This window comes from Bombyx mandarina, chromosome 18 (assembly GCF_030267445.1).
Source record: "Bombyx mandarina strain Sakado chromosome 18, ASM3026744v2".
Lineage (NCBI taxonomy): Eukaryota > Metazoa > Arthropoda > Insecta > Lepidoptera > Bombycidae > Bombyx > Bombyx mandarina.
Window position 1 is genome coordinate 5,241,148 of NC_143224.1, and position 25,479 is coordinate 5,266,626.

At 37.7% G+C, this 25,479-nt stretch overlaps 2 protein-coding genes across 4 annotated transcripts; one reads left to right on the forward strand and one right to left on the reverse strand.

The window, feature by feature from the left end:
- LOC114246360 (uncharacterized) lies at positions 1-22,204 on the forward strand. Of its 3 annotated transcripts, none has more exons than XM_028178842.2 (5): positions 1-259; positions 15,867-15,960; positions 17,881-18,111; positions 19,813-19,942; positions 21,943-22,204. In XM_028178842.2, the coding sequence occupies exons 2-5, from the start codon at positions 15,892-15,894 to the stop codon at positions 22,041-22,043; spliced, it is 531 nt and encodes a 176-aa protein (XP_028034643.1). In that variant the 5' UTR covers positions 1-259; positions 15,867-15,891; the 3' UTR covers positions 22,044-22,204. The 3 variants fall into 3 exon arrangements, with proteins under 3 accessions (XP_028034643.1, XP_028034644.1, XP_028034645.1); XM_028178843.2 differs by lacking the exon at positions 1-259 and adding an exon at positions 15,534-15,736; XM_028178844.2 differs by lacking the exon at positions 1-259 and adding an exon at positions 15,675-15,741.
- LOC114246390 (uncharacterized) lies at positions 22,196-24,174 on the reverse strand. Its single transcript, XM_028178882.2, has one exon. The coding sequence runs from the start codon at positions 24,111-24,113 to the stop codon at positions 22,515-22,517; it is 1,599 nt and encodes a 532-aa protein (XP_028034683.2). The 5' UTR covers positions 24,114-24,174; the 3' UTR covers positions 22,196-22,514.
- Between the last annotated feature and the right edge of the window lie 1,305 nt (positions 24,175-25,479).

The window sequence follows — 25,479 nt, forward strand, 5'->3', positions numbered from 1 at the left end:
GACGTAACCAGCACTGATCCTCACAAGCCGACCGGCAATCGACCGAGACATTGTGCGCTCGCGCATTCGATAACTTCTATTTTCGAATTTAAATTTAACAAAATAACCGTTTATAGCAGTGCACAGATAATAGCAGTGAAAACGTTTTTTACCGCAGATTTTGGATATTGTGTTCAAAAATACATTTGCCTTTTTTGTAATTTTAAAATACTTTACGTAGTTTCTGAACGACTAAAACAGAATATTTTGAATTACTTAGGTAAGTCTGTTTTACAATTATGTAAATTAATTAAAAATAAGTTAGTACTGGATAAAGTAATGTAGTATTTTTTTAATAAATATATTTATCGTTTGATCTACTTGTAACAAACATTTACATGTTAAAAAAACAATCGATATTGTACAGTTCCCGATGCTAACTTAAAATAGCTTTTCACTAACCCGTGCTATTTGGCTACGATAAAACTTTTAATTAGTTCATCCATTAGCATCCAATTTGGCTTTATTCAACCTAGATGTTAGTCTATTTCACTTGATTAGATTTAGGATACCACGAAACGAGGTTTCCAATCACAAGTACAAACGCTGGCAATCAGTTAGCTGCTAAGGTCTAAATCAGCGGTGAGAATTTCCCAGGAAGTAGCGGGAAAGTGCTGAGCAACAACAGATCTAATTGGCTCGATAGAGACAGGTCGAAGTTCACTGACCTAAAATACGGCTGAGACAATTTTGTACGTCGATTTAGATGATATATTTTTATGAAGACATTATTAGCAAAAGTAATTTTAATAACATTATTTTTTGTGGCATTTTTGCTGAATTCCGACGAGTATATCCGGAACCTATGAACATCAACATGTGATGCCCACGAAATTCATATATACCTAGTCAGGTCATAAATTCTGTCACATGTTTAATGTAAAATAATTGAAACAAGTTTATTCATTATGTAACCATTCATATACCAAAATGAACTTAACAAAACATAGATTCTTATGACACTAAAGTTTATTCAAAATGACCTCCGTAATTTTGAATACAGGCCTTGAATCTGCGCGGCCAGTCGTCTATCGCAGCACGAACGAGGTCCATGTCAATATCGGCGGCTGCCTTAATCAAGGATGTCTTGAGTGACTCCAAATTGGGATGAGGCTTTGAGCACGCTTTTTCCTCCAAGTGTTACCATATCTTGTAATCTAACGGATTCAAATCTGGACTGGAGGAGGGCCAGTCTTCGTGCCGCATGAAGTCGATTTCAAGCGCCGCCAGCCAGTCTTGTGTGCTCTTCGCTCTATGAGCTGGCGCCGAATCTTGTTGGAATACCCAGTGCCTGTTATTGAACATGGTATGCGAAACAGGTTCCACAAGGTTCGTCAGGACTGTATTTTGATACACAACTGCATTCGTTTTTACACCTTTCTCACAAAAATGTACCTCTGTTAAGCCCCAATAAGAAACTCCCAACCATACCATGAGCGAGGATGGAAAATGACCTCGTCGGACACGCGGAATACGGTTGCTCGCTTCTTCACTACTGTGTGCGTACACCTTATCATTTTGTTTGTTGTAGCTCTCTTCTACGGTAAACATTTTTTCATCCGAAAAAAGAATTTCCCGATATTTTTTTTCCCGCGTACCGCGTCAACAAAGCGCGGCATCTCTTCAGTCTCAGGTCCATTAGACGAGCATTCAAACGATGTCCTGTTTTTCTTCGATAAGCCCGAAGCCCTAAGTCTTCCTTTAACACCCTTTTCACCGTGGTTCTGCTTAACCCCATCTGAAGGGCCAACAGTTTCTGCTTACGTTTGGGATTTCTTTGAATTCGCGCCTTCACAGCTTTTATCACTGCTGGAGTCCTAACAGACCGAGGGCAACCACTTCTTGACCTGTCATCTACACTAGAGTCTTCATTGTATCGTTTGATGGTACGATAAACGAATCTTTTGGTTATATTCAAAATTTTCAATATGTTAAAAATTTTAATTGGCGCGTAACCGCAACGATGCAACTTATTGCGTTGCAACACGGTCTTCTTTAAGCGTCCACTCCATATTTAAAAATGAGTAAAATTCTAAAAGTATACATTTTTATTTTCATGAACAATTCGAAATTCGAATTCAATAAACTTTTTGCGGCCAGCATTCTAAAAGAAAAGTTTTTACTGTGTGACAATACTTATGACCTGACTAGGTATATATATTTTTAAGTGATTTTATGACCCGGTAGCTAAGCCCTTTAAGTCATGTCTTATTTTAATTTAATATATTCTTATTTTTATGAAAATGATAATATGGAGTGAAATTAAATTAAATGAGATGATATGGGATGAAATATAATCTCAGTAAAATGGTGGTTATTTACTGAGATTTTTTCAGTGGACTTTTTGGGGGATCCCGAGAAGCTACGTCCAGCGGCTTTGTTTCATTTTCCCACATCTGTGCCCTTTCACAGATATTAAATAGCTAATAAACCACCGTTATTACACATTTAAACTTGACGAAACACTAAATAGACAATATTCACACCTCGCGTTACCCGCCAAAAAGTCACCTTGCCCACGAAAGACGCGGTTAAGACCATAGATGATACACTTAATATTTAAGGTTAAGATATGGTTAAGACTAGATTGTATTCGAATAACAGTTTTATACACTTCGATGCGGAACGTATAAACTACTAACGCAAGCCGAAGTGAGAGACTCCGGGTGCGACAACCGTAAATTACACAAATTTAATGTCTCAAATTGACAGTGACAATGTCAGTTTTCAGCAGGCCATCCGATCATTCTCTAACGTCAGTTGTGCAGAGTTGTAAAGTGTTTCAACTAAGTCAGCAGTTTGACGAAAAATTAAGAAAATAAAATTTAATATGTAAATCCCCAGTAATGTCGACAAAATATTGATTGAGATTTCTTTTTTAAGACTTGATCAACTTTTGATTACAAGAACGCTTACACTGACTACGAAACCTCCGTGATATATTTTATGAATATCAATCACGCGATTCCCAAATTCATCGAGCTATTTCAATATATTTTATTTATTATTAATATAACTAGCTGACCCAGCAGACTTCGTACTGTCTCAATCGATAAATAAAAGACCAAAACTTTTGTATAAAATTAACTTAAAACAAACAAAAGGCATCCGTCCGACGGGGAGGACACATCAAAGGAAAAACAAAATTGTTATTTTTATTTAATTCCAAGCATTTTTATACTTATCTACCTTTTAAGCCTTCTCTGGACTTCCACAAATAATTCAAGACCAAAATTAGCCAAATCGGTCCAGCCGTTCTCGAGTTTTAGCGAGACTAACGAACAGCAATTCATTTTTATATATACTTATATAGATAGATAAACTAAAATGTACGGACTGTAATAAATTTCAGAAAATTCAAATTCATAGCAACCACGAATGAAAGATGAATGAGTAAGTTGAATGACTCTAACATTTAAATCCGGTAACAATATTTCCATTGCATGTTACCAAAACAAACTTCATTATGGTTAAACAGGTGACACGAACAAGCGTACATTATTAACTATACGTATCGTAGGTGGATTGAGAAGGTCAATAACCCGATATATTATTATCAATACTACTACACCGAACCATCAATGTGTAATAATAGGTTTCAAAGATTTATGGTTAATATTTTTAGAACGAGTATTTTATTTATACTCGTAACTATGCGTTGTAGATTTAGATTTATCAAATGTATATTTATGAACGAATAGCTTTGGATGTTTATTTCAAGTATTCTTGTGTTCTATGCTTTTTACGTCATAGAGATCGCGTTGGTCACGATTCGGATTTTTTTGAAATGGAGACTTAAAATCAAAGTTTTGTTCTGTGCATATCATTTAGATGTTTTAATGTAATTATACACTTCTGTACAATATTTAAAAATAAAACCGATTACCATTTTCCATTACAAATAATGATGTATTTTTAATGAGTACTGAACGAGCAACGTCATAGATATTATTCGACTAATTAATTGGAAAATATCAAGATACGCTTAAATGAGATTAAAATTTACTTCTCGTGAGAAATCGTCTTCTCGCATTAAAACTGTATAATCTCAAAACTTACTAATTTTACAGGAGACAGTTTTAAAGGTTTAACATGCAATATTTTTAATATTAATCATCTTTGCAACATTTACTTTTTATTATTTACCAGTTACATTATCTGTCTTTTAAAGTAAGATAAAATTCTATATTAATTTTGTTAATAATAATATGTAGTAATCAAAACATAGGTAAACAAACAAAAAAAAACTAAAACTAAACTACGCTCTTTTGATAATATTTATGAGAAAAATACTGGTGATACCAAAATATTCCGCATATTAACTCAATTTCGAATCTTTTTGGAAATTGTGCACTTTTAATTCGAAAAGACGAAATGTTTATCTATGCAATATTCGCATAATTGATCACAACTAAAATGTTTACCATAAATCATGGACGTCACAATCTAAAAGGCGTCCTCTATGAAATAGTTCTTAGACAATGAACGGCAAGACTACGGAATTGCCATTACGCCGTACCACGACCCGAGATTATTTGAATTTTCCATAAGATGACCAATTTGCTTGTTTCATTTCATATATTAGTTAGGACCGTAGGAATATAAAACAAGGACAGTAGGAACATAAAACAAGATTTTAGTATGAAATGGTCCACATAAGAATGAATATTACCTAAGCTATAAATTCGTTACGGACACTGATCACGCAAGTCGTTAGCTTATCTGGCTCTTTCGATTTTTTTATTATTACTGTTGTTATTAATCGATTAATATAAATCGATTTAAAATCGCTTTTATGTAATAGAATAGAAGATTTTCTTAATTTACCGCTGGTAGGACGTCTTGTGTCTTGTGAGTCCGCGCGAGTAGGTACCACCACCTTTTTTTTTCGGGCAGAGGGCCGTACCTCATGCGAGGCTTCCGCGCCTAGGGAGTGCGCGTAGTATGTGGGACTTAAAGGTCTGCAGATGTTGAGAGCAGACCGCGGGTACAAGGATGTGTAAGGGCCCTACCCGTCAAACGACTCCCCTTACACTCTCTCACCCGACGTCCTATTTCCACCCGAGGTCAAAACCCAGTCAGTGTAGGGGGGCTCCCACGGTCAACACTACAACTAGACTCGCAGCGTCACCCTAGGACGCCCGACCGATGGGTCGTCGAGGCAATAGTCAACGACTCTACGTCGACCCTCTCGGTGCGGCAGCTCGACAAGCCGTCCCAGGCGGTGCCGCTGGTGTTCCGGAATACCCCGCTGGACCAGAACCAGCCTGCCAGATCGGAACGCGATACACCGCCAACCGGTTGTTCTTACACAACAGTTCCGTAGCACTACTGCCCTGCAGCGCGCTAGAGCATAGGTAGCACGCCGGTCGGTCTCTCCCCGTTGGGTCGCCCATTACGTTCACCGGTAGAGAGGTCGCCACCTATAGGGGCCGGAATCAGGCAAAAGTCCTTCTCCGGCCCCCGACTTGGCGGCGACGGACAGGTCCGGAGAGGGATGAGCTCTCCCTCTCTCATTCCGCCGCCTCCTTCTGCGAGATGGTGGATTCGCACAATTCGAGCATCACCTTCCAGAACTGGTCGCTGCCAAACATCGTAGCCACGTCGGTACCCCAAGGAAAAATGACTTTTGATGACCGAAACATCAGTATTATTATTAGTAGAGCATTAACTTAACTAATATACCTGTATGTATGTACATTTCATGTTATCTTGTTCATAAAATTATCGAAAGTAAGTTTTCCTTTAAAAATAGCCGTAATTATTTAACTGTTAATATAGGGTGTAAAGTCTTTGGCTGTATACTACTAGGCACTGTACTAATTAAAACAGGTGTCATTGTTTACGATACGTCACCGCATAATGTTGTGACTCGTCACGGTGACACACATTGAATACACGCTTTAGGTAAAGCATTTTAATGCATTCGATACTGGTTGAAAGTACTGCCAGCAATAAACTGTGTCATGAAGGTAACATAGATAATAAAAAAAAGGGTGCGTGTACTTATGTACGCGCGTAAGAAGCTATACTTTATTTTGATTAAATTTATTTCTTTTTTATTTATTTAAATTTTAATCAATTTGAAAAAAAATCGATTAAACAACATTCTCAAACACGCATATTGGACATCCCTTTTCTTGACATCGTATAAATTCGGTAATTCTCGCTACGGTTCGGAAAGTTCACCTGCGGCTATATTCAGACTCGCCAAGTTACGTCGGTCGTATTGTAATGAGCGATTTAGTGGGCAGCTTCATCCTGTTAATTTCGTGTCACGGTGCGCGCGCATCGTAAAGTTTCACCCTCATCAATTTTTCATAACGCGCCTAAAGAAGTATAACTTCAAAAATACCACTATATGTAATATAAACATCAGTGTAATTTGTAGATACCGTTCATTTCAAAATAATGATGACAAAACAAAAGAACGCATAACTCAATTTTTAATTAATAACAATCACAAGCTGGCTTGTAAGGCGGGTATTATTGTTCAAGGTTGACGATAGCATTGTCTTTGTGATTGTGTGTATGATCTGTGGTCCTGAAAAAATTACATTGATTTCTTAACTTTAGAGTTATCCAAGTCCTAATAAACAAAACTGATTGGATTAATTACGAATTTTCACCATAGATTAAATATTAAATCCGTATAAGTGTTCTTTCATATAAGAAATCATTTACTACAAAAAAGAACACAGTCAGATTAAGCTAAAAAGCTTGCACCGCGGACTTTTCACTCGAAAATGACTATAGGGCTCTTTCTGAAAAAATAACCCAGCAGCCAGCGATTTGGCTAACCCCTGGCATTGCTGACAACCATTAGCGACGATGAACACTCACTATCAGGTGAGCCCTCTGCTCGTGACTGCTACCTTGCAGTGTCACCATAACGTTTTGAATCAACTTAGTTCACAATGAATTAAAAAATACATTTTCTTAAAAATAAATGACGATTAGTGATATTACGGTGATGTTTACGTATGGCAATCTACATACACATATCACTCGGTACTGTGGAACTTATGCCGCATTAGACGTAGCCCGTGGCTACATCCGAGTTCGATATTTTGTAATTCAGAAATAATGTAACACATTATATTCTCCCAGTATAAAGAGTTGCTTGTATTCCTTCAAGTCCATTAACTACGAATTGTGGATCTTTTGATATGTAAAGTAGCGAGCCAGCAAACACACTCTCGTATATATTGTGGTAGATATACCGACGTTAACGCTTGATATCATGTTCACTACAGGCTAGATGTACTTTGTATCTAAATTAGTTCACTTATCTTTGCGTGATTAACTCACAAACTTTTTTTTTCCTACCTATGCTGATAGCCTTGAGAAGCTATTTCAGCTTCACCCTGGCGTGTAGGTGAGCTCTCGGGGCTCAAACCGGAAGTGGTGTAACTAACACTGGGCCTAGCAAGAGCAGTACTTCGCAGAATCTACCACCGGATCGGAAACGCGTCCCACTGAGAATATCCGACGAGAAACTCAGTGCGATGTGTCTTTGGGTTAATTTACTCGTCGAGCCCTTCGTCGCAAGCGACGGGTTCGGCGAGAAATGTGACCGCTTGAGGTACACTCACACGCACTAAGGCATTACATATACATCTACGCGTTCATTTTTAAGAAATCTTTTTTGAAATTATTTGTCCGAAAGCGTACAGTATTAGTGACAGAAAAAAACTACATAGTGATACACTTAAGAAATAATTTTCAAAAAAATTCAGCACTGTGTAATAAAAATAAAGCGCAATGCGTTTGATTAAGCCGCTCGCTCCTAATCTTTTCAGTTTTATTTATATTCCTTTTTTGGAATTAAAGTACGTTTATGATGGCTAAAGATAATTAACATAAATAAAATAAAAAAACAGGTCCTCAATTTTTTTTCGCTGCTTCTTCTCAGAACCTCTTGGCTCTTAGAATCGGTGAGTTTATCTTTGCATTCAATAAGAATGTTAAATGAAATTCCAATCGATTAAATGATTTTGAATTTGAAATTAACGTTAAGCCTATGACATCGAGAACTTTCAAATATTTATATAAAAAAAAACTTCAAAAGATACAAAGTAAAAGTTTGAATTTAATGATAAATAACAACCCACAACCGCCTACAGCTGGATGTCGAGAATGAAACTTGTTTTCGTAATTAGTGTCTAACGATACCATAGTAGGATATGAAATGTTTGTGATTTTTTATTGCTTAAATAGGCCAATAAGTCCACGGCTCACCAAGTGTAACGTGGCTACAGAAGCCTATGGATATCACGACGCGAATGTCGCCATCCACACGTCGAAAACTCAATTATATTTTATTACGACTGTCCTAAACTTAAGACCGGAACACATGTGGAACGGAACACAATGAAGTGGTCGTGGCCTAAAGGATAAGACGTCCGGTGCATTCGTATGTAGCGATGCACCGGTGTTCGAATCCCGCCGGCTGGTACCAATTTTTTCAATGAAATACGTACTAACATATGTTCACGATTGACTTCGAAGGTGAAGGAATAACATCGTGTAATAAAAATCGAAACCGCAAAATTATAATTTGCGTCATTACTGGTTGTAGGACGTCCTGCAAGTCCGCACGGGTAGGTACTACCACCACCCTGCCTATTTCTAAAAGCAGCAAGGCGTTGGAAGCAATAAAAAAATGTCTTCTTCCCGACAATAAACAAAATGGTAGTAACTAATCGTACGTGCTCACAACACAGCCTTTCAGTAAAAAGTGATTTGCCTCTGCGCACCTTCACATTAGGAGACTTCAAAACAGATCGCGTAAATGATTCATGGGAATAACGGTCTTCATGGTGCTATGTCTCGCGCGGTCTCACACCAAATTAACCATTGTGATAAATTTTAGTTCAGTTCCATCACAAGTGGACAACATTACTGATCACGAGCTCAATTTACGGACGAAAATTGCACGTGATTTACTAGGCTGCACTAAAAGTATCGGGAATGGAATATTTCCACTGTTCCTGTCACATTAAAATCTTTTTAATTGAAAAACCTTGGTTTTAAAAATCGAATACCATTTATTTATTTAAAAAAAGATTCTCGGTCTTGTCACGAGGTTTTGTCAAACTTGTCTAGTCGTTGAGAAAATGGAATTGACTCGAGAAAATTCAAGAGCGATGATTTATTATGACTTTCGAAGTGGTTTAACACAAAAACAGTGTGTTGACCGGATGATTTCTGTATTTGGTGATGAAGCCCCATCCAAAACCACAATTTATCGCTGGTTTGCTGAGTTTCAACGTGGACGTGTCAAGCTCAGTGATGATCCCCGTCAAGGTCGTCTAAAAACTGCATACGCCCAAGAAAACGTTGATGCTGTGCGTAAGCTGATTGAGGAAGATCGACATGTGACATACCGCGAAATTCAGGCAACTTTAGACATTGGCATGAGTCAAATACAAATAATCTTGCATGAACAATTAGGTGTAAAAAAGTTGTTTTCCCGATGGATACCGCATTCGCTCTGTGAAGAGCAAAAAGCTGCTCGCGTTACTTGGTGCGTCAGAACTCTCGAAAGATTCCACGTAGGATCCTCAAATGCTGTATACAACATTGTATCAGGTGACGAATCCTGGATATACGCGTACGAACCCGAAACAAAAAACCAGTCACGAGTTTGGGTGTTCGAAAATGAGTTAAAGCCAACAAAAATTGTTCGTTCACGGAGTGTTGCAAAAAAAATGGTGGCCACGTTTGTCTCCAAAACCGGCCATGTTACGACTATTCCTCTTGAGGGACAAAGAACGGTTAATGCAGAATGGTATGCTAGCATTTGTTTGCCACAGGTCGTTTCTGAACTCCGTAAAGAGAACTGCAACCGCCGCATCATCCTCCATTACGACAATGCGAGTTCTCACACCGCGCACAGAACAAAAGAGTTTTTAGAGCAAGAAAACATAGAATTATTAGACCATCCGCCGTACAGCCCCGACCTAAGCCCTAATGATTTCTATACTTTCCCTAAAATAAAGAATAAATTGTGTGGACAGAGATTTTCATCACCTGAAGAAGCTGTGGACGCCTACAAAACGGCCATTTTGGAGACCCCAACTTCCGAATGGAATGGTTGCTTCAATGATTGGTTCCATCGTATGGAAAAATGTGTCAAATTTCGCGTAGAATACTTCGAAAAGCAATAAATACATTTTTAAATAGTAATGTTGTGTCACTTCGTTAATTCCCGAAATTTTCAGTGCCGCCCTCGTATGTTCTGTATTATAACACATTATCTATATATTAATACGTGAAGCAAAAACTTATATCCCTTTTTACGAAAATTGCGCGGATGGAGGAGTATGAAAATTTCCACACTTATAGAGAATATAGAGAAGAAGTGCACAATGCTAATATTTTTTTTAAATAATGCACAAAAGATACATTAAATCAATAAAGAAAACATTACACACACTACACACCATGTATTTGACGCACTCACGCATACATACTATTTATTGTCAAACTTTTGTTCTTGACGTCTGTTGTCAAATTGAGAATAGATTAAATATTGTTTGTCTTTGTTATAATCATAGATTATACACTTAATATATTTGAGAGTTATAATGTTTTTATAGTGTAGTCTTGGCGAAATTTGTGATTATAAAAGTATAAAATACAATCATAATAGTGTACAAACTTACAATTCCAATTAATTATAGTCGAATTTTGACTACTGCGGGACCTCTAGTAACGAATAATTGGAGTTTGTGATGTGCGTCATTTAAATTTCGTCGAAGAGTAGACTGTATAGCGAGTCAGGTATGCTCTTATTGGATAAACTGTAATGGTTAAATTTAATTCAAAATCGAACGGCAAGAATATTCAATAATAAACTTTATTAAATACTTTTAGAAGATCAGAATAAGGGAACACTTGGCTATTTACGTACGCCCTAATTGTGCAGAGACCAGTTATACTAAAGAATTCGATAAATTTTGTGTTTTGTTTTTAACCTACACTGTGTTCGTAATTACAAGTCTCAAGCTCATCGAGAAGATAGTACTTCACTCGAACATAAAAGAAAGGTAGTTTGAACTAAAATCTAGCTCAACAGTGTTTTTTTTTAAAGATGGGTGGACGAGCTTACAACCCACCTGGTTTTAAGTGGGTACTGGAGCCCATAGACATCTACAACGTAAATGCGCTACCCACCTTGAGACATAAGTTCTAAGGTCTCAGTATAGTTACAACGGCTGCCCCACCCTTCAAACCTTCAACGGCAGAAATAGGCAGGGTGGTACCTACCCGTGCGGTCTCGCAGGATGTCCTACCACCAGTAATTACGCAAATTATAATTTTTCGATTTACGGCAGACTTCGTAGTGTCTCAGTCGATAAATAAAAGACCTAAACTTTTGTATAAAATAAACTTAAATCAAACAAAAGGAATCCGCCCGACGGGAGACACATCAAAGGGAAATCAAAATTGTTATTTTTATTTAATTCCCAGCATTTTCATATTTATCTATCTTTTAAAAATTCTCTGGACTTCCACAAATAATTCAAGACCAAAATTAGCTAAATCGGTCCAGCCGTTCTCGAGTTCTAGCGAGACTAACGAACAGCAATTCATTTTTATATATATGTATAGATTATTTTCGATGTATTAATATTATTGTATAATAACGTTTGTACATTTGTTGTAACTGACGATTTCAATTATAAAGAATTCTAAAAGACTTGCATACTTTATTCAACTCGTTTCGTCATAGAATGATATATGGCTCGTAACAATTTAGTGAATTGATGCGCGTTTGTTAAATAGGCCCATAAAAATAGTTCGTTTAAATAGCTTAAGGAACACGATGTGTAAGAGCACTGTTTATACAGTGTGTTAAATAAAATACCGAAACAGGAATATATTACTGAACTGATGTAAACAAAAAAAAACAATTTATTTACTTATCTAAGAATAAATAAATGAAGTTTTTGTTTTGTTTATTTATTTATGTGTGATACTAACAGTACAATATATTCATATAGTAAATTAAAGATAAATAAACATATTATATTTCACGAACCGAAAATTCTGCTGGTGGGAGACAACTGAATATCGCCCTCTACTTTGATGCGCGGTACCGATGATTACACGCGGCATTTTTGATCGACATTTCAATAGAAAAAACGTTTGATCATCAATACCCAAAACTAAAACCAAACAGCCTTACACCCTTCGATATGGTATACCTATATAGGTGAATACGAGCGAACTCTATACCGCCATTCTGACAGTTCTACTGCTCTATACCTAATGAATGAAGATATTTTTGAAGCCTTTTTGAAGGATTTTTGAATTTTTGAAGAATTTTTGAAGTCGTCGTGGCCTAAAGTATAAGACATAAGGTGCATTCGTGTTGAGCGATGCACCAGTGTTCGAATCACATGCGGGTACCAATATTACTTATGACATACGTACTCAGCAAATGTTCGCGATTGACTTCCACGGTGAAGGAATAACATTGTGTAATAAAAATCAAATCCGCAAAATTATAATCTGCGTAATTACTGGCGGTAGAGCCTCTTGTGAGTCTGCGCGGGTAGGCACCACCACTGCCTATTTCTGCCGTGAAGCAGTAATAATGCGTTTCGGTTTAAAGGGCGGGGTAGCCGTTGTAACTATACTGAGACCTTAGAACTTATATTTCAAGGTGGGTGGCACATTTACGTTGTAGATATCTATGGGATCCAGTAACCACTTAACACCAGGTTGGCTGTGAGTTCGTCCACACATCTAAGCAATAAAAAATATATAAAAAAATTGTCATTCGTATGGGCTCGAGAATCCATTAAATACCTAATGCACGGAGATAGTCACGTATGCCTACTTATTGTTTTTAAATTACATACTTATAGAACGAACTAAACTGATTCTGAAACTAGTTTCGACCACAAACGTGTTGAACACTAAGAACCGGTCGACTCGGACCGTGATAAGTATTCGCGGGGGTGAACAGGTTTTTGCTACACATGCACCTTCTATGCACAGAAAGGCTGCACCTATTTGATTTTCTAATTCATCGTAAGTTTTCTTCGATTATAGTTTTTTATTCTTGATTGAGAGACTTAGATCATATCTCACAGGAAGAGTGACGACAATCACGTAGGTAGTGATATATATGAGCTTTTTTTCCTACCTATTTGCTGATAGCCTAGGGAGAGGGCTATTCCAGCTACGCCTGGACGGGTAGGTGAGCTCACGGGCTCAACCTGAGAGGATATGCTAAAACTAGTCCTAGCAAGCGCAATGTTTCGCAAAATCTACTAACGGATCGGAATCGCGACCGACTGAGAAGATCCGGCGAGAAATTCAGTACTCTGTGTCTTTGGGTTGCTAGCTGGTGCTTGACAGACCTAAAAGCACCGAGAGTAGATCTGGGGGATCCGACAAGACATGTTTCGGTCCAAGGCGACTTTACGTTGCCCCGCCGTGGTCGGATAAGACTATTACCCTCTTGGAATTTGGCATACGAATGTTCTGTCTAATAAAAAATATTACACAATCACCATTAGTGCCATGCGAAAGGCCTAAGTCGAAACATATTTTTGATTCGACAATCGTCATAAAACACTTCATTGTATTCTTGAATTTCGAATATTCCCGACATACAGACCCGTTACGATTCACAGCTGCTTACAATGCACCCGGCGTTCGCATTCCCTAAAGAATCGGACATAAAAAGAAGAAAGGGATACACGGTGCCACATTTTGCGAGGTCGCTTGTGTTTTATACGGTACTGACCTTGAAGGGCGCGGTCGGGAACCTTAAAGGGCGCACCGAACTCCCGTCACGTACCGCCACGCCAAAATAGTTGACAACAGTCCAGTTACAATGCGACACGACAAAATAACAGTTCATGAATGAGTTTTTGAAATCGAATTAATTCATTTGGATGTTCAGTTAAATTTAGATTCGTATTTTACGATCATTTCTAATGCAGTTCTGAGAACCAACTTATACCCACGCTACGTAATACAATTCACTGTTTAAAAGAATCGTTTGTCGGATTCGTCATTGTGACTGTCTCGAATGAAGAATTACATTCATTTCGTGCATAAGAATATTGAAAAATGAGACACGAGGTTATTGACCTTATTTCCTATTAACCGTACCTAATGGCAGTATTCCCATCTATCTTCCTATTTAACTTTGTAACTGTTAACCTCTATCTTATATCTTAACGATTGCCTTTTTTTTTTTTTTGTCAGGAGGAAATCGCCGGACTTCCGCCCTTCACTGGGGATGGAGGGCGGGGCTGTCGGAGTCGAACTGACTAAAACCACCTGTCGCTCAACAACCCGCGTCCGAACCTCGCATGAGACAGAACCCATGAAAAGGCAAAGGGGGGAGAGTGATGCGTTTAGTGCGGAGCACATCTCTCCCATCACCCTCCCCCTCGGGACGCCGGACTGGCGGTCGTCGGCGCCACGACCACCAGCCCTCTCGGTCGGCAGGCTATCCGGAGCCCGCCTAGATGGCGCCGGTTAGACAGGGTTATCCTACGGAATACCCCGCTGGGTTAGAACCAGCCTGGGTCGAGGATAGTCGGCCTTCCGTCACACGGATGCTCTTGCATAAAACGCGTGCAGAGCAGCTTGCACGTCGTCTTCTTAGGCCCCCTTCGCCGGGCTCCAGACCGACATATGAAGGGGACCCGAAACACTTAGAGGGCCAGGGCTTGGGCGAGATCCGCCTCCCTGGCCCCCGCTCGACGGCGGCGGGCTTGCGCGTCACTCACGCGCCCCGCCGCCTCCTTCTGCGAGATGGTACACTCGCAGAAGTCGAGCATCGCCTTCCACGACTCGTCGTCGCCGAGCATCGATGCCACAACACTCGGAAATGACAAGTCGTTTCCTATTTTTGCGACGAGGACATGGCGCCACCGCTCCCATGCGGGGCAGGCAACGAGCGTGTGCTCTGCCGTGTCCAGTCGCAACCACAATGGTGGCACTCTGCCGTCGGCTCGGCTCCGATCCGACTCATCCGGAACTCACCGAAGCAACCATGCCCAGTGAGCACCTGCGTGAGCCGGAAAGTGAGGCGTCCTCTGTCATGATTCACCCAGTCCACAAGGACTGAGCGAATCGCCTCGACGGTCCTACGACCAGCCGAAGGATCGGCCAGTCGCCTGGACCATGACTCCAGCACGGACCGCCGATTAATGATTGGCTAGTGCCAAAATAATTATGCGTTCTAATTTAAAGTATAAAAACCTATGCTACCGTCGCAATTAAAATTTGAATCTTATCTGAAGGCAGCTTTAGCAGTGCACTTCGTGTGCGGTGTCTTTAGACTTTTGTAACCTCTTAATATTAGTTGGGATTTCATTACACCATAAATTACAAACATAAAAAAAAAATTGATATTTAAAATTCATTTTCATTTTTATACTTGTTACACTTTTAATTATGGCAACATCGACGTGAGAATACCCAAGGCAGGTCAAGTGTGACTCCTCTTTAAACCTCTATAAAGCGGTGCTGTGAACCGAAAAGGTTTCAAAAACCATTTTAAAGGGACTACCTTTTTGTTGTTTTCCGAACTTGGAAAGGTTCAATGCAATTTGGTGCCTATGATAATTATTCTGTGCCCATGAACGTGAAAATAGCACATCGTTTTTAGATTGCGAACGACTCGGTCGTGTAGTTGGAAGTGGGAACCACTTGTAAAGTTACGTTAGTTAATTACTTAATTAGGTTATCAGAAACTTTCTATACAGTTTGAAAAAAAAAACAAGAAATACAATAAACAATTATTTTTAAACATTCTAGGACACTAATTTTATTATTTTATTTTACAGAATTTCAGATGACATTATTATCAAGATGACAAGAAAGTTTTTGTTTTGTTTTCCACTTCGCGTGGGAAACGTTGTCTTCGGATTCATTGTTATTGTAAGTTGATTAGTTAATTATATTCATTTTACATTTTTTCTTTGGTATAAAAATGGATATACGAGGTAATATGACCTGTGTTTAAAAAAAAATTATGGACATTTATGACATGAAAAGTCAGGTTTTTTATTACAATTTGTTACACGGTATAAATATATTCACTTATTAATGCTACTTATGGACACTTCTTTTTCCGTGAAAAATATTGGAAGTATTAAATAATTATGAAATAAGAATTAAAAGGCTAATATAAAATTACTACGATACGAAAAATATATATTTGGCGCCTGATTCAACTTAAGAAATGAATAAACAAATTGCATATTTTTTCTTTCAGGCGCATTCTCCTAATAATTTTAAGGTATTTTAACTTCACCTTCGTTGTATGCTTTTTTTTTTATTGCCTTTGTAGGCAGACGAGCATACGGCCCACCTGATGGTGAGTGGCTACCGTCGCCTATGGACTTCAGCAATGCCAAGGGCAGAGCCAAGCCGCTGCATATCTTGTTGGAAATACATGAGTATAAGTTTCATCAATCGATCAGAAAAAAAGCGATGACAGCTGTACGACTTTTCAATTGTTTTAGTCTGTTTTTTTGCGCCAAGCTACATTTTGATGATTAATATAATTTATCTGAGCATTAGTTAATCTGACATAATATGATGTACAGTTCAAATTTTAATAACATTTTGGTAATTTATTGAGCATTTTCTAATTATCCGCTCCACGTTTATTTCCTAAAAACGTTACTACTATTATAGATATCCATATTATATTGATTTACCTACCAATGAACTACATTGAAATGATACTTTCATACAATGAAAAATTCACCCTCAATGATATTTTAAAACTGAATTTTTCAGGCCTTTATAATAGATATGATAAGACGATTCGAGCGATATTTCAATATACATATATTTTAACGAAAGATTCTAAACCATACTTATGTACAGTCGCGTTTAATAAGTTTAAATTACTCATATTTTTGAACAAAAGCGTATTTAGCCCATCTAGAATCTTCTACGCCCTCGCACGGGGTCAAAATGGAATAGCTACAAATGTAACAGGCTCATTAAAAGTGTCGAGGCCAGTGCCCCAAACACTGCTGCGCCCACACCCTGCACTATAGATAAAGCCGCCCCTGTTTTTGAATCAGTTTACGTCGATTGATACGTCACGACGATCCATTAACGGTGCTTTTAGGTACCTAAATCACCGGTCACCGTGCTCGCCGAACCCGTAACTTGCGACGAAAGGCTCGACGAGTAAATTAACTCATAGACACAGCCCACTGAGTTTCTCGCCGGATCTTCTCAGTGGGTCGCGGTTCGGATCCGGTGGTAGATTCTGCGAAGCACTGCTCTTGCTAGGGTCAATGCTAGCGACACCTCCGGTTTGAGCCCCGAGAGTTCACCTACACGCTAGGGTAAACACTTATATAGCCTCTCAAGGCTATCAATATAGGTAGGAAATAAAAAGATACGTCGCTGTCCGTGAGCACTCGTAAGCATATTTCAACTTACGTAACCATCAGAAGGCGGCAAACGCCACAGGAGACATGAACGTGTTACATGAATGTAACACAAACGTCAAATATAACAACGTCACGAATGTTAAACAAAAATAAATAATAGCTTAATAGTTGGATTTTCTAGTAGAAAATCCAACTATTAAGCTATTATTTATACCATGCACATATTTTTTAGTTGACTTTTCTAAAAAACCGTATTTTGTTAGTTTTTTTAAACTATTATTTATTTTTAATTTTTTAGTTGAATTTCAATTTTTTCAATATTGTTTTGCAATTTTTCGAGTTAATCCGACGTTTTGAAGGGGGGTCAAAATCATGTTCAAAGATTCCGTTACACACATACGTCTGAAGCTAATAAAAGCGTATTAACATTTTTGTATTACAGATAATAGCTGTAGCGGTATTGGCGTTCAGTCTATTCGAATTGGCAGATAACCTGGTGAATGGCTACAGGGATGACACGAGGTTCCGAGACTTCCAGAACCTTGAAAAAATATTCGGTTCCGACCGCGACATATTAGTGACATACACTATTATTGTATATTACATGTCCTACATAATTGTGTCTCTATTATTGCTTTTGTTCAGTATTTTACTCGCCTGTGGTGCTTGGAAGGTAATTTTGAGTTTTTTTCTAAGTGTTTATTATCTACTTGTGAATAAATATAAAAATGGTCGCTCGAAGGAGTAGTAAGTAGGTTTAAAAGGCAGCCGCTTAGTTATGCCTATGGCATTGCTCATGTCCATGGACAACGGTGCCAAGTTACTATCAAGTGGGCCGTATGTTCATTTACATACGATGACATTAAAACAAAACAATAACTAGTATTTTATGTCTGTATTCTAATTTTGAATACATAATTTTGGTAATGCTTTTGATTCTGGTATTAAATTAAAAAAGTTTTATTTAGAACGTTGTGGGCGAACCCTTTTATTTGTGAAAATAAACATTAGAAATCATTCAAATTCAAAAACAGAACAAGAACCCGATAAATAATAATGTTTACATTTGCCGGAATTTATATTTAGTTTCATAGATTATATTTAGGTTATAGAGATGGCAACAAAATTTTATTTCATAGATTCTATGTATTTTTTTAAACACGTTTTCTCAAGTCTAATATCAATTTACGAAACAAGAGCAGAAAACGGAAACGTAGCTAACGTTAATGGAACTCGGAAACTCGTTCAATAAACTAATTGATGACGTGTCTGAAACCAATAAACGCGTATTGGCAGCTCACAATAAAATGAACAACATGATACGTGATCCATTTTGCGTTCTACCCATAACTGACGTAACCTAATGAATATCTATATATTAATACGTGAAGCAAAAACTTTGGACCCCAATTTACGAAAATTGCGCGGACGGAGGAGTATGAAATTTTCCACACTTATATAGAGAATATAGAGAAGGAGTGCAGAATGTTAATATCTTTTTAAAATTATACGTTAATAATACATTAAATCAATAAAAAAACATTACACACACTACAATGTATTTGACACACACATATATGTATATACATACGCTTTGTTTATTGTCAAATTTTTGCTTGCAGTCTGTGGTCAAATTGAGAATAGGTTAATATTGTTTATCTTTAATATTATTTGTCTATAGTGTAGCCTTGGCGAAATCTGTGATTATAGAAGTACAATAAATACTCTTTGACAATAGAACCATATTAATGTCCAAGCATAAACGGGGGATCACTAGTTTTGTATACGCTTGTCCAAGCTTATACGGGGGACCACTAGTAATTGCACTGGATTTGTTAGTACCGTTGGAGCTTCGTGGTATGCACATTTGGGCTTAATCGGTAAATAAGTGGCATCTTTCTCCTTCTCCAGTCGTACTCCTCATGGCTGAGGGTCGTGAATGCCTACCATTGAAGCAGATACGATCTTATTTTCCGATTTCCGGCTTAGAGTTTTGATGATATATTTTTAATTCAACAATATTCACATAATCTGTATCCTTTAGTAAATGACTAAGATGTCTGGTGTACCTACGCCTATCAAGTAATTCAACCTTGCCAAGGTTTTAAATCCTGGAGGCAAGGAGTAATTCGATTTTCGGTTGAAATTAATATTATTAAGAAATACGTTTGCTTTATCGAGGTCTATGAGAGAAAATCCTGACTCGGTTGTTTAATATGAAATATTTCTTTCCTTTACTCAATTTAAAAATCTTCACGTCACAAGTTGAACATGGAAAGCGCGTCCTATGCTTTTATCAAACTCCATAAATATTGCTTGACACACAACGTGTTAACATTAAATTCGATATTCATAATACGTTTATTTTTTCCAGGCCAATTCCTGTTTAGTGAGTACATTCTTCGTGTATAGTTTCTTCCATCTGTTCCTTACAATAGGACTTATTGTGTGGGAGGCTTTAACAGCTGGCTGGATACAACTCGGGCTGATTTTGCTCTCAGATGGTACTTATAATCTTAATTTAAATAAAATTATTGAGTAATTAAAAGTTACTGGTGGTAGGACCTCTTGAGAGTCCGCGCGGGTGGGTGCAACCAGCCTGCCTGTTTCTGCCGTGAAGCAGTAATGCGTTTTGGTTTGAAGGGTGGGGCAGCCGTTGTAACTATACTTGAGACCCTAGAACTTATATCTCAAGGTGGGTGGCGCATTTACGTTGTAGATGTCTATGGGCTCCAGTAACCACTTAACACCAGGTGGGCTATGAGCTCGTCCACCCATCTAAACAAAAATAAATAAATTTTGTTAGGTAAAAACATCAATAATTTAAAAAAAAAATTTTCTTCGCCTACTAATCGACTTTTGTGAGTCGTTAACATAATTTTACTTTTCATTATTCTTCAGCTCACCCATTACCTACCCTACATTAATTAATCTTTATTCTTTTTATTTTATAATCTATTATGTTTCGACTAATTAACACTATCTAGTCTGGCACTATCTTTAATTTCAGATTTCATCTTCACGTCTATCGCATTTCATTCTCATATCAGATTGAAACATAAAATTAGTTTGAGTTGTGGTTTTATTTCTAAATAAACTAATAAAAAGACGATTTTCATGTAACAATTACAATTTATAATACTTCAGTGAAAGGACGTTTGAAGCACTTTAGTAACATAACACGGAGGCACATAACTCATAATCAAAAATAACAAATTAAAGTGATTGCCTCGTGTGAATTCTTTATAAGATTTCAATTCACTTTAGAGTAAAACGAATGCATTTTTTATTGAACATCAATATATCTGAGAAGTTCGCTGAATCCCTCGAGTCAACCAAGGCGAATGGATTTGTTCATTTCCTAATCCCATTATTGAAATGAGATTTCGATAAAAAAAATTACCAAGTCATGAATCTTTTACTGTAATTTCATATGAATTTTGTTGAAATCGTGGACTCCAGAGGAAGAGTAATGGTAGAGCAAAGAAATTATATTAGTATATTAATACTTATGACAAATATTGTAAAATAGAGATAAAACAAACAAATCTTCGACTTTAAATAAAAGTAAATCTGTAAAAAGTTATCTTTCTAAACGGGCAATAAACTTTGTTTATATATAAATAATATCACAATTTAACTTAATAAAATATATTTCAATGCTATATGAATTATAGTATAGTTGAAGTTGTCGTGGCCTAAAGGATAAGACGTCCGGTGCATTCGTATCTAGCGATGCAACGGTGTTCGAATCCCGCAGGCGGGTACAAATTTTTCTAATGAAATACGTACTTATCAAATGTTCACGATTTCCACGGTGAAGGAATAACGTCGTGTAATAAAAATCAAACCCGCAAAATTATAATTTGCGTAATTACTGGTGGTAAGACTATAGCTTATAAAGTATTTTTTCCAATTTCTCGAGTCGTAGACTTCATTAAAAGTACTTTTAGTCTTGCAATAATCGTTACATTTTTTCCTATGTTTCAAATAATGTACGATTTTCATGGCGACGGAGCTGTCCAGAAGTCCACAAAGATAATTTTGATTGTAAGATATTATAGCTCAATTTACACGTTAGTTTGCTAACCATAATAATTAACGAAATAGCTAGCTATCTTCTACACATCTAACATTAAAAAACAGTGCTTAGACTAAAAAAAAAAACTTTAGTTTAGTTAGCATGACTACGATAACAGTACAGTACTCAGAGGTATTTTTTAAAAAATTAGTCGGGACGTTTTTAAGTCGTATCTTCGAGGAAATATGAAACTCTTTTTTTCTTCCTACCTATGCTGATAGCCTTGAGAGGCTATATCAGCTTCGCCCTAACGTGTAGGTGAGCTCACAGGGCTCAAACCGGAATGCTGCTAACACTGGCCCTAGTAAGAGCAGTGCTTCGCAGAATCTACTACCGGATCGGAAACGCGACCCACTGAGAAGATCCGGCGAGAAACTCAGTGGGCTGTGAGAAACACTAAATTTTATAACCATTTTGTTCCAGTGCTCCTCATTGTTTGCTTGTTCGGCGTCAAATATCTGATGGAAGCCATCCGAACAGGGAACATTTACAGTCGACCCGGAGAAATTTATGATAAGTACTAAAGAGAAACGATACAAGACCAATAAAACACACAATCGAAGAAACTTTGCCAAAATTACATTTTCTCGCTATGAAATTCTAAAATTTCATTACTATTTTGAATGAAACACGAGTTTAGTTAAGAAATATTTATTTTAATTAAAATAAAATAACTTAATAATAACGCATTTTTATTCAACAACAACTTATCCCTTCTAAAAGACACGACATCGACAAATATAAATAAAATAAAATAAAAATACATAAATGCAATCGATATTTTTAACACAGAGATGTCTCCTTCATTCAGATTCTTTTTTTAATATCCACTTCCGTTTCTTCAGATTCACTTTGTACAATTTCACAACGATTATTATCACGTCAAATGACATAGAATACGGGTATTCACATAATCCGTACTTCAACTATCTTGAATTAACTCAAGAATGAATGTCTCGAATTTGAAACTTAATCACACAAATATAGTATTCAGTCTAAAGATATTTGTGTAGAAACTTGTCAATTGATTCTTCAAGCATTTCTCTTGAGTCTCTTCTTCTCCGACGACGTCCCAGCATCATGGGTACAACCATGGCCATGGTTGCTGGCACCATACCCGCTCCAACTGCCGCAAGCAGAGTCGAACTGTCAGGAGATGAATTCTGAATAATTTTCCTTCTCACAGCTCTATTTTTATTTGGCCTTATTTGCGTTGCAGCAACTTCTAAATCGTTTTTCTTGTCTAAATCTCGCTTAGACTCCTCGACAGTTTGGAAGCTTTTTTCTACTTCTAATAATCCACCGTGTGACGTTGTCATGTTTGTATGTGCTTTGTCCACTGGCAACACAGTTAAAGCAACTGCTTGATGGGACGTCATTGTTGTGACGTCATTACCGTCTTCCGCAGCTGGGTAGCTCATCGAACGTTGGCGTTTTTTGTTCTTATAACCTTTGGTGGTAGAAAGCAAAACCCACTGTCCGTCACTATATGGTGGTCTTGAGGAACGATCACTGTCGTACTCTGGGGAACCTGCATAAACTACTTGTGTTGGTCGACGCAAGGGGCGTTTTTGCATTGAACTTTGTGCTTGATGTAGAGCTTCGTATTCATAAGGAAAATTTGCTGGACGATTGTCAGTAACAACTGAGTCTGACATTCCATAATATCCTTCTTCATCGTTTGTATAGTTTTCATCCGTATCACAGTTCGGCTTATGAGGACGTCGTCCATCATCTGGAGCCCACATAGAAGGATAAGAAGCTTGCTGAGGCTTACTCCATGTTGTAAACGTTGGTTTGGATGGTAATTCCGGTTCATAGTCTTGAGGTACGTGTAACTTGTTATTAATAAAACCTGGACGCGCTAAGCTGGGTCTTTTTTGTTGATAATTGTAACTGCTTCCAGTGCCTTGATGTGATTCAAATCTATCATCGTCTGGAAGTCGACTATCGTCCTCAGTCCACTGGTTGGGTTTTTGTTTTTTTACATTAGGTTTCCACTTAGATATCTTGCTAGTAGACCAAGCTACAGGTTCTAATGTTACCCAGCCGTCTTTGTCATCAAAAGGATGTTTATGCTGTTTTACCTTTAGTCTATTCCATGTTGTGAATACATTACCTTTGTCTTCTTCCCCACTTTCCATTTGAGAGAAACGATCGTGTTTGTATTTGTCCTTTTTCAATTTGGCTGCTAATGCTGTGATAGCCTGTAAGCGGTCTAGAGGATAGTCACGAAAGTCCTTTAATTTGTCTTCACCTAGTACGTATTCATCAAAACCATCTTTTTCTGCGTATCCTTCTTGACACGAAGGTCCGTAACATCTCGGTTCGTTACCATCTAAATCATGAATAATATGAGTCATAAGGTTCTTTACTTCCGCATCGTCCGCTGTGCTTTTGATTTCAAATTTCTTCTTCCACTGTGGTTGTCCATCATGAGCTTCGATAACAGTTATCGAGTCTCGTCCTGGTACTTCTAAATGATACTGCTTGGTTTTCTGATCATAGTTTTCAATTTGTGTAGAATCATTTGGATCGGCCACGGCTAACCCTAATATACAAAACACAACCGATCGCACTGCTATTTTCATCATGGTAATTTCACTTTCGTTAGATCGCGTGTCTGCACGCGGGCTGTGCGCGCGTGTACTGAGATCCGCCGGTGACTGCGGCACTCTGATATAGTTTTCTTTTGGATGCACAATAACCCTCCCTGCGCTCTAATGCAATGGTAATTTTAGTTCAGTCACGACGAATAAGCGATATAATTATGTGACGATTGTCGTTTGCTGGCGATTATCTTAATTTGCTATCGCCACTCTCGCAGGGCCGCGACCCGCGCTCGGGTGAAACCGTTTTTCATTTTATGGGATCTTTTCTCCGTGGAATAAGAGAAATGGTTGCAGATGTATCTGTCGAGATAAAAAGTCGTTGCTTTCTTTCGTGTTGCTAAAATAACGCTTTCAAATTAGTTTAGTTACTTTCTTTATTTGGATAAAGAATTACATTTTGGTTTCAGTGCTTTAAAGCGCGGTATAATTTTGTGCTTTATCGAATGAGCTGAAATTTATGTAAGCAACTTAAGATAATTTACATAAAAAATATCGCATGAAAAATTTAAAGTAGTGTGTAAATTATGCTGTATTGCACACTAAAACACGATACATTTAAAATTAATGATTGAGTTTACCAATTTAATCTATCGTGTACATTATTTCTGATGGCTTACACTCGGTTTTTTAAGCATGGTGCCCATCATCAGAATCGGTCCAATTGTCACAAGCACTACTACACGAACTCTCTCCATAATCGTGCAGATTATTATATCTATCTGGTCACGAATCTACCACGCTCTACTTGTAAGCTGCACTTTTACCAGTATCCGATACGAATATGTTATGATACCATTAAAAATGTAGTTTAATTATTGAGAGAGTTATATCATGTTTATTTACTATCTTTATTTATTTATTCATGGAACAATAACAACAAACCGAGTTTTGAACTTTCATAATTCTATTAAAAATGAACGTCCCTTTTTGAGCGTGATACCGGTCACTCACATTCGCACGAATACGCAAACCCGCAAGTGTAGGACGACATTTGCAAATGATTATGCAAAGTTTTCGCTGCATTTGTGGTTTTCCAAGCTGTGTCGGTTTTTTAACAGACATCAAAGCGCGCGAACCGCGATCCTTCGCGTAGTCTCCCAAGGCAACGGACGTTTCGCTATTTTCATAGATCGTGACGTCTACTGTGTAGCGTATCTTCATCAAAAGAAATCCCATAAAAACAGCATGGCTGTTAATGATGTCTGGGAAAGAATTCAAAACTTTTTTTCTCTTCAATGTTCTATTGACGAATTAAAAAGGAGGAGAAATTCGTGAGACATTCGTAAAAAAGTGAAGGAGGAAGCGCAAACGAGTTCGCAAATTGAGTACCGAACCCATTTGCACAGCC